This window comes from Astatotilapia calliptera, chromosome 5 (genome assembly GCF_900246225.1).
Source record: "Astatotilapia calliptera chromosome 5, fAstCal1.2, whole genome shotgun sequence".
Classification (NCBI taxonomy): Eukaryota; Metazoa; Chordata; class Actinopteri; order Cichliformes; family Cichlidae; genus Astatotilapia; species Astatotilapia calliptera.
In genome coordinates, this window is record NC_039306.1 from 13,989,037 (window position 1) to 13,998,823 (window position 9,787).

General features: G+C 40.1%; 1 protein-coding gene across 1 annotated transcript; it reads left to right on the plus strand.

Annotated features, from left to right (window-relative positions):
• The first annotated feature begins 570 nt into the window (after positions 1-570).
• Positions 571-2,571, plus strand: LOC113022200 (nuclear factor 7, ovary-like). Its single transcript, XM_026167350.1, has 2 exons — positions 571-652; positions 756-2,571. Exon 2 carries the CDS (start codon positions 816-818, stop codon positions 1,656-1,658), a length of 843 nt encoding a protein of 280 aa, XP_026023135.1. The 5' UTR covers positions 571-652; positions 756-815; the 3' UTR covers positions 1,659-2,571.
• Positions 2,572-9,787: the final 7,216 nt, after the last annotated feature.

Below are 9,787 nucleotides of genomic sequence, written 5' to 3' on the forward strand. Positions count from 1 at the left end.
TTTTAGCATCAAAATAGAGTTGAAGTATCTAAAGTAAAAGTACTCTTAAAGCAAAAAAAATCTTAAAAGCATGCATACTCTTATACAATACAACAGATCAAACATATTAGTTAATTAATTTGTATATAAAGTGGATCATTTTAATTATTTATATACTGCAGGGCAGCTTTATTTATATTATAGCAGCACAATAAATTTGTAGATATATGTTTTCAAAGCTTTAAAATAAATGGAAAGTGCTATATTTGTATCAGGAAGTAGAAAGAAGCGTAGCAAAGAAATATTACACATACATCTATCTATTGTGATGTGTAACATATTTGATACATGAGATTTTATGCATTTTTGAGGCCTCTGCATCATCAGTGGGATTTTTTTCCACCATTGCAGTTGTACCAGAGCACAAAAGCTGGGTTTCCTCATCTGTGAAAGCATCAGCAAAAGGACAAAGCCAGAACAACAGGGTGAAATAAAACTCCACCCCATTGCTGACTTACTCGACCTGAGGCAACCAATAAAAGTGAATTCACAGATTCATGTGAGCAGTTGTGCAGAGAATACAGACACACATTGACAGATAATTACTTTCGCTATCAGCATAAACTACGAAGTCTGCTCTGGAAACGAGCTGCAGAAAAGAGCTCCTGATACTGTGAGTACTAGAATGTTTGTGGAGGTCATTGAGGGGGGAAAAAGATTAGGTGGGTAAAGGAACTTTAAGATTTTTTTTATCTGTGTATCTGCTCTGCTTAAAGCGTCTTTCAGAGAGAAAATGACCACACAGTCAGAAGACCATCTCTCCTGTCCCGTCTGCCATGACATCTTTGAAGATCCTGTCATCTTGTCATGCAGCCACAGCTTTTGTAAAGAAGCAAAAGAGTCAGAAGATGAAGGTAAAGATTGAAACTCTGAGCAGAAAGATTGCAGATCTTTCAGGCACAATCAGAGCCACAGAGAGGGAGGTGAGAGCTGAAGACATCTCTTTCCTACACAACTACAAAGCTGCAGTGAAAAGAGTCCAGCAGCTATCCGTGCTTGATGTTCCTCAACTGGTCTCAGGTGCTCTGATTGATGTTGCTGAACACCTGGGTAACTTGTCCTTCAACATCTGGAGCAACATGAAGGACATTATTTCATATACTCCTGTGATTTTGGATCCAAACACTGCTCATCCAGATCTCATCTTGTCTGAAAATCTAACCAGTGTGAGACGTGCAAGGAAACAGAAGGTTCCCGAAAACCCTGAAAGGATTTATCTCTATCCTTCCGTCCTCGGCTCTGAGGGCTTCAACTCAGATATTCACAGCTGGGATGCTGAAGTTGGAGACAGTCCAGTCTGGGCACTAGGAGTCTTTTCGAGATCTGCCAACAGTGAAGACAAAAAATGTAACTTATTAAAACTTGTTTTCTGTGATGGTGAGTACACAGCAAACTCCAGTGACGGCCCCCCAACTGTTCTCTCAATAAGAAAGAGATTTCAGAGGATCAGAGTTCATCTGGACTGGGCCAAAGGAAAACTGTCATTCTCTGATCCTGATACTGACACACACATACACACCTTCAGACACACTTTTACTGAGACACAGTTTCCATATTTTAACTCAGTGAATCCACACCCTCTAAAGATATCACAACGTCCTCTCCATGTAGTTATGTAACGTGTGTGATGGTCGTTGTTGACAATAATCTTTCTTCTTTCACTTTGACACACTTCATGGATTAGCAATGATCCCAGCAGAAAGAATGTAGACCTGGCTGTTGATCCTGTGCGACCAGTAACCCGTCAGGAACCTCTTGCAATTGTACCATAGATTCTATAAATAAGGATGTAACAACTATCATTGTTTGGTGGACTGAAGCAAACCTAATAATATAATACATGACAAACTCCATAAATTTTCTTCTGCTTATCCAATAAGCAAAAGGAGCATTATGCTATATTCAATAATAAGATTTCATTTCTTTTAATTAGTGAGAGGGTTATTTTCCTGACGCAGCAAGACGACTTGTTTGGCACCCATTAATGCAGGTTTAAGGGATGTCAGCATTAAAGCCCTTTCACAATAAAATGTATTATGCACTGCACTGACTACTAGGTTTGAGGGGACCCCCAAAAAAGTTTTTATGATCACTCATGGTTTTTATGTGTGCTATAAATGCCCACTCCTCTCACTCTGCATTTCTATTGGTCATGTGCATGTATGTCCACCAATGTGTGGTCAAAGTGTTCCCCACCTGGCTCGCTTATGCCACACTGCAGTCTGCTACATACAGCAGGAAACCATTCTTGCTTAAAGAATGGGTGTAACAGCAGAGGGGTACATTAGTCATGTTCCATGTAAAAGGTTTTTTAGCTTCATTTATTTTACCCAAATGTTGATCTTCATATACGGATGGGGCTTTTATCATTATAGATGTGCTCATGATAATTATTTGCATGCAAAGAGTGATCAGAAAAATATGACCCTTTATGCTTTTGCTCTTTTATTTATGTAAGGAAGTATTAAAGGAAGTAACCGTACTTCTTCGACCTGAAATTGCTAAATATCAATCTACATGTTATGGTTTGTTTATGTCTGTGTTAAGCTGCAAAGTAAACAGTGATCTGGTTATGATGTATAATGCAAAATTAAATAAATACCTGATGTGCAGATGAAACAGATTTCAGCTGACTGTCTGAACATGACTCCTTTCATTTTTTTATTCTCTTAGCACAGAAAGCAGCAGAGACCAAACTGTGGCAGCTGCATGGTAAAACTTTGTCTTTCTCTCCTTTGCTGCTCATTCTTGTCGGATTGCATTTAAGGTGACAACAGTCAGCAGAGAGCTTCGGTCGATCTGCGGCTCAGGAGATTTAACCTGTAGCTGTAATCGCTATCGACATCACAACAGCTTCCTCCTTCCTGCTGTGCGCCTAAGTGTGTAAATGGGACAGTTCTCACCAATTAAAGCACTCGTTCCACCTTGGGGGCATAGCAAAATAAATTTGGAAAGCTCTGAGAAGATGCAGAGGAGGGCAAAGCAATGTTTCTCATTGTTTCTAATTACGATTTCTTTCGTGAGTCCTAAAGAATGTGTACTCTCCATTCCATTATATTATGAAGTACATGAAGGTAATCAGTGGTCATTGTATCTCATCTAATTATTACATCCCTTTACATGTCTGAGAGATGTGACAGACTAAACATTACCCATTGATCAATCATGCTTACAAGACTTTAATGTAAACAGACAATGGCAACTTTAGGGGTGTATACAACACTGGCTGTGTTGTGTTACTCAATTTCACAGTTCTGACTAACACACACTGGAAGCGTTATTCATTTTTTGCTTCACCAGTTCTTGCAGTTGTACGTAGGTGAGTGGTAGGAAAAAAGGCGTTTGGCAGAGCGCTCTGTGCTCATACTGGTCAACCATGCCAGACTTGAGAGAGCAGTCAGGTACGACTCCACCCGTGCTGTGACCTCCCAGATGCAACATCCATGTTTTAATGTTTTATGACACACTGTGTCACCCACTGCTGGCCGCAACCTAAACCATCTTAACTGGGCTTTGATCAGGTTGATTCTGTGTAGTCAAAAACCAGCACGAGATTGACACTGCACAATCAACTGCAGAAAACAGTTACCAGAAAATTCAGTATTTGTGAATGATGATTGGTAAAAGTGAGCAGTTATATCTTTCAGCTGCTCCTGTTAATGGTCACCTCAGTGAATCACCTGCCCCTACTGCAACACTCAGCATGACCTCCTCCACTACATCCTTGAACCTCCACTGTGGTCTTCTTCTTTTCTTCCTTCCTGGCAGCTCCATATTCAAGATCCTTTATCCAATATATGCAGTATTCCTCCTTTTCACACGTCCAAACCAACTCAGCCTGAGCTGTCTCACTGATGTACCCGTTTCCAGTGTTTATACAGTATTATATTATCAACTTTTGTATTAATGGGATATAAATTTCAGCCAACAGTGTTCTCTTGCATCAGTTTCTCCCTAATGCTTACAAAAAAGTGACTGACACTTTCTGCACTCTAACAGTCGTATGAAAAAAAAACGAACCCCAAAGGCTTCTAGAGATTATTACAACCTACAGTAACATTTGTTGCTGTAAATCCCTCTACATCTGTCATCCGCCTGTTCATCATTTTTCTTAACTGTTTATCTAACTATGGTTATGGGAAGTTGGAGCCCATCTCAGCTGAAACTGAACCTGAGGCTATGTACTCTCTGGACTCTGAAGCTTCGTGCTCTGAGGCAAAAGTGCTAACCACCTAACTCTTTCTGTCCATACAGAAATTATAATGTAGTTATAAAGACATTGAGTTAAGAGGAGATATGCGAGGAAGGAAAGGCTGACCTTAGACTTTACTTCATCGGCTCAAGCTGTTCTTTGGAAAAGTTGCAGCATATGGTAAGTTGCATTATTCTTTAAGTAATATTCTCATTATAAACCCGGAGCCTTCCCTCCAGCAGTTTGTAGTAGGTGTTGATGAATAATGCAAATTGCTTTGAAATCGGATTCCTTCTTCTTCTTCTTTTCTATGATTTTCTGCCATTTCTGAGCTCTGGAGAAAATACTACAATCAAGAACATTTTTTTAGTTTATTAGCAGAAATTCCCAGAAGTCAGAAATTATTACTCAGTGGATTTATAATGGGTTTACAATACATGGGTTTACCGGCCAGTAACAACAGCACTATGGTAACTAAAGACCCATGGTGTTTTTAGAATATATACACAGTTAATTTATGTGCAGTATTAGAATAAAAAATGAGGGTGTTTTGATTATTCTACTAATGATGTCCACCCTCTGTATTTATGTATCAAACCATTCTGTTTCTCTGTCTGTGAGTTGCATTTAAGCCTTTAATCTTTATAAGCACTGTGGCCTGAGGGGCAGAGTGTGTGTTAGAGTATGTGTGCGAACAGGTGAGGCAAATAGACCGTGACAGCAATAATGCTCCGTGTAATGGAAACAACCAGCACATCACAGTGGTGGTTCATTCTGCTCTCAGCTTCAGTTTGCTCTGTGACTGTTACATTTAAACCTCACCTGTTCAGTCCTACATGGGTGGAGGTCTAATAGGTTCAAGTTGAAAGTGCATCAGTGGGCAGGAGAGCAAGACACAGCTGGATTTCCTCTATAGTTTTGAAGTCCAGTGGATTTAATATTTCTGCAAATCACCATTATTTACAGTTTTTTCTGATTGCTTAAGCACATTTTTTGTAACTATTGGCTAATTTTGCAAAACTCTTCACACAAATAAGAAAACCTGTCACCCAATCATCAAAACATTGTAGTTCTCTTGCAAAAGCAAACACAGCTAGATTACAGTTTTTTTCAGTCGCTAACAAGCGTTTGTCCAAACAGTTGTCACATTTGCAAAACTCTAAACACAATTAGCACAGCATTGGTCTGTTGTGGCCATACCATTCACACATTTCATGTCGTGTTCACCCAATATGCAGTCAGTGAACACATTTCCACAATGCTTACATTTTCTTAACAGACAAGCTATACCTCCCAACAAAATTATGGACTGTTTCTGTAGTATCTACGAATGTTAACACACAACATCCCACAATAGCAAAAACAATATTCCAAACCTTAGATACAGTATAAAAACCTCTGCCTCTGCAATGATATCAGTACAAAAACAATATCAATATCAAAAATACATCTCAGCTGATAATAAACAAACAATTGAATAATTGACACACAGCTGATTTATGTTGGGTAAATTGGGCCAACCACAGCTTCTTCCATTCTGGCTTAGAGTCAGTGGGGTTTATAAGGCAAGACCTTGAGGAGTGATGTTTTTGGAAACAAAAAAAAGACAAACACTGTAATGTCTGGTCGAGGAAGAGTAAGAGCAAGGGGCCCAGGGAGAAGAGCAGGCCCAAGGAGAGGGCAAGGTAGAGGTGTAAGAATGCGTGGTGGTGGCATTCCAAGGGCTGCAAGAACAGTAGTCAGTGATGAAATTCGTGCCACTATCGTTGACCATGTAATCAACCATGGTCTTTCACTAAGAGAGGCTGGTGAAAGAGTGCAGCCCAATTTGAGGCGGTCAACGGTTGCCTCCATTATACGCATCTTTCAACAAACCAACAGGTAAGTATTGCATTTTACATGGATTGTTTCTATTCTCACTTGACATGTCAATATGGTCATACAGTAATGCATATGTTGAATTTTTTGTCTTTCTAAAGAATGCAACATCTTCCACCCTCTGGGGGAAGAGGAAAGCTCCTCAGTAATGATCAGGAGCTTGCCATTGTAGAAATGGTTACTGCAAATAATGCAATAAAACTGCGTGAAATTCAACCTAGAATTGTGGCGGACCATGAGATATTTGACAATATCGATAGAATCAGCCTCACAACCATTACGCGGACATTGTCCAAACACAGAGTGCGGATGAAGCAGCTCTACACTGTTCCCTTTGAGAGGAACAGTGAGAGGGTCAAGGAGCTACGACGACAATATGTCCAGGTATAGTGTATATTCAATCCAATGTCCAGTTCTATAAGCTTTGCACTTTGCAAGTAGGTAACCTACACAATACTAGGTTACAGTACAGTATGGTATACAGTAATAACATGACTTACATAAACTTTGTTTCAGAGAGTTATGGAATTGGAGGCCAACCAGGCCCCTCATGAATTCATAGACATCGATGAGGCAGGATTCAATCTGGCCAAAAGGCGTCGACGTGGACGAAATGTCATTGGAAAAAGGGCCACAGCTGATGTGCCAGGACAGAGAGGGGCAAACATTACCATGTGTGCAGCAATTGCAAATGCAGGATTACTCCTTCACAGATGTCAGGTTGGACCCTATAATACAGAGCGCTTGCTTGCCTTTCTCAATGATCTCCACCAGCGCCTGGTTCCAGAGCAGGGTCAGGAGGGTGAAAACATGAGGACCTTTGTAATTACCTGGGACAATGTGGCTTTCCATCACTCGCAAGCAATAACAACATGGTTTGAAGTCCACCCAAGACTGGTAAGTCTCTTCCTTCCACCCTATTCACCTTTCCTCAACCCCATAGAGGAGTTCTTTTCTGCATGGAGGTGGAAGGTTTATGACCATCAGCCACATGACCAGATGTCCCTCCTTGAAGCCATGGATGCTGGCTCCAGGGACATCACAGTTGACGATTGCCAAGGGTGGATCCGACATACCAGGCGGTTTTATCCCAGGTGCATCGACTTGGATAACATCAGATGTGATGTTGAATAAAAACATGTGTCCTAACCCTGAAGATCGCAGGGATTAGATGCAAATCTTTTGCCTTTTTTTAGCCCCCCTCCCCCTCCCCCCCTTTTTATCTTGGCTTTTTGCTGTTGTTTTTTTGTTCAGAATGCGCTTGTGTGTTTCATGGATATTTTGTTCACTGTAAGCAATACTGTAGAACTTTCTCTGTCCTATCATACCGTGTTTCTACTGTACCTCCTGTGGTAAACAGTAAAGAAACAGAAACTTGTTTGCTTTTTACTGGAATGCTTTTGAATGTGAACATTACTGTACATGTGGACATACAGTTACCAACCAAGACATTTCTGGTGTCAAAATGGTGGATTGCATGTTTCGCATGCAAATACCTGTAAAACTGAATCATAAAGGTCTATGCAGTTTTTGTAATGTCAATAATAGCCAGTATTTTGAAACCTGGTGTACTTTGATTGACTGCATGTACCTTGTGAAGTGAAAACAAGTGTTATTCTTTGACAGACTAATTTCATTTTGAGTCAGATTTATAGTGTTTTTGTACAGTTAGTGTGTGCAGAGAAAGATGTGTTCTATTTTGAAATGAAGAGGTAGTATATATTTAACAAAATGTATTTTTGAGAAGAAAATTATCCATTTGGCCAATTGTGTTTTGTAGGTGTGAGTCTGTGTTAAGAGTTTAGAAAAAGTATCTGAAGTATGGGTAGGCGCTTGTTAGCGACTGTAAAAAACTGTAACTCTTCACACCTTCGTAAAAATGGTGTTTCCGTATCAAACAGTACACACAAGCCATCATCTACTAAGCACACAATGCGCCAACTGCACACTGATGGTATGAATACAAAACACATCTGGCTTTTGCTTTCTCTGTGCACAAGGTAGGCTATGTCAGTTTGAGCTCATACTTCTGTCATAGATCCATAAGCATAGAGGGATCCAAACTTCAAGTACTGGTGTTTATTCAAACACATCAAAACAAACACAAGTGTTTATTTCCAAGTATAGGATTATTTGCAATCGCCATAATGACTATATGGGTTACTTGGTCTGCAGTGAACATGCTTCCTCTGCCCCCAGCATCTGGTCATCTAGCAATTCTGTAAAGTAACAATTTCAGTATTTTTACATCAATGGTATTGGTGTGTTTCTCATTGGCATATGGCAGTGCTACAAATCTTTGTGCGAAGTGACTATACTCACCGATTCTCATTTCAAGATGTCCTTATGGTACTTGCTACAGTGTAGCGGCTCGAGTTAGGCTGGACCCGTTGGCCAGCTACCCTCAGGGTCATTCCACGGTTGATTACATGGTCCACTATTGTAGCTCTGATGTCATCAGCAATTCTATTTCTTACTCTTCCTACCCTTCCTCTCCCCCCTCCTCATCTTCCTCTCCCCCCTCCTCGTCTTCCTCTTGCTCCTCCTTGTCCTTGTCGTCCTCTTCATCCTACTTCTTCACCTCCACGTCCTCTTCCTCGGCCTCCTCTACTTCTCCCTCTTTCTGCTCCCTCCATTGTACTCCGCACACACAGCTTACCTGTATTGGTAAATGGTAAATGGCCTGTATTTATATAGCGCTTTACTAGTCCCTAAGGACCCCAAAGCGCTTTACATATCCAGTCATCCACCCATTCACACACACATATTATAGTGCTTAGGCTGATTGCAAAGTGAACGAATTATCTAAAAAAGTTTTCACATGTGAAAGTGTGCCAGACAGTTGGCAAGTTAGTGTTAATGATAGCCATACATGTGTATACTTTTGCTAGGAGTGTGTTGGAAATTTGGTAATTGAGTGTTGTGCAGTGAATTGTGCCTACAGTTTTGCAAAGTGTGTGTTACAAAATTGCAAACTGAGTGCAAAGCAGTTTTTGTGCTTTTAGTTTTGCAAACTCAGTGAGTGGTTTTGCTATAAGTCTGAATAGTTTTAGAGATTGTGCTACAGGAATCACAGTTTGGGTTTAAGCATTCAGAAAAAACAGTAATGAGAGCTACAGTGCAAATAAGGAAAACTAGTAAATGTGGTCAGAACAAGACTCCCAGAAATAGAAGATGAAGCTATGCGGGAAGCCCACAAGAGCACAAGAGAAACTAAATTTCTGTTACATGTTTTTTGGACATGGGTTACAATACATATGTAAAGATATGTAGATATAAGTGGTTATTTGTGTCAGTGTGTTTATCCCAGCGTTTTGTTTCACTATAAAGAGTTAATAAAAAAAACATATCTATCTGTCAGTTGGCATCTTTGCAATTCAGAAGTGCCCAGAATCCAAACAAGAATTAATTTAAGATCCAAATAATGAACATTTGTATGCAACACAAATACATGTATCATTTTATGTCAGTCTAACAACAAAATATTAGCAAGCCCAAGGTGTTAACAAATGGTTCATTGAAAAGCACTTCTACTAACAAAAGGTAACTGCTGCTCACAGCTGCTCAAAGCACTGAAGCAAAGCGCACTACTGTGGAAAACTCTACAGGCAAACAAACACAGCTACTCACTAGCAGTTTAGAAACACACCTCAAGCTCACCACAGTACTGAAGCTGGC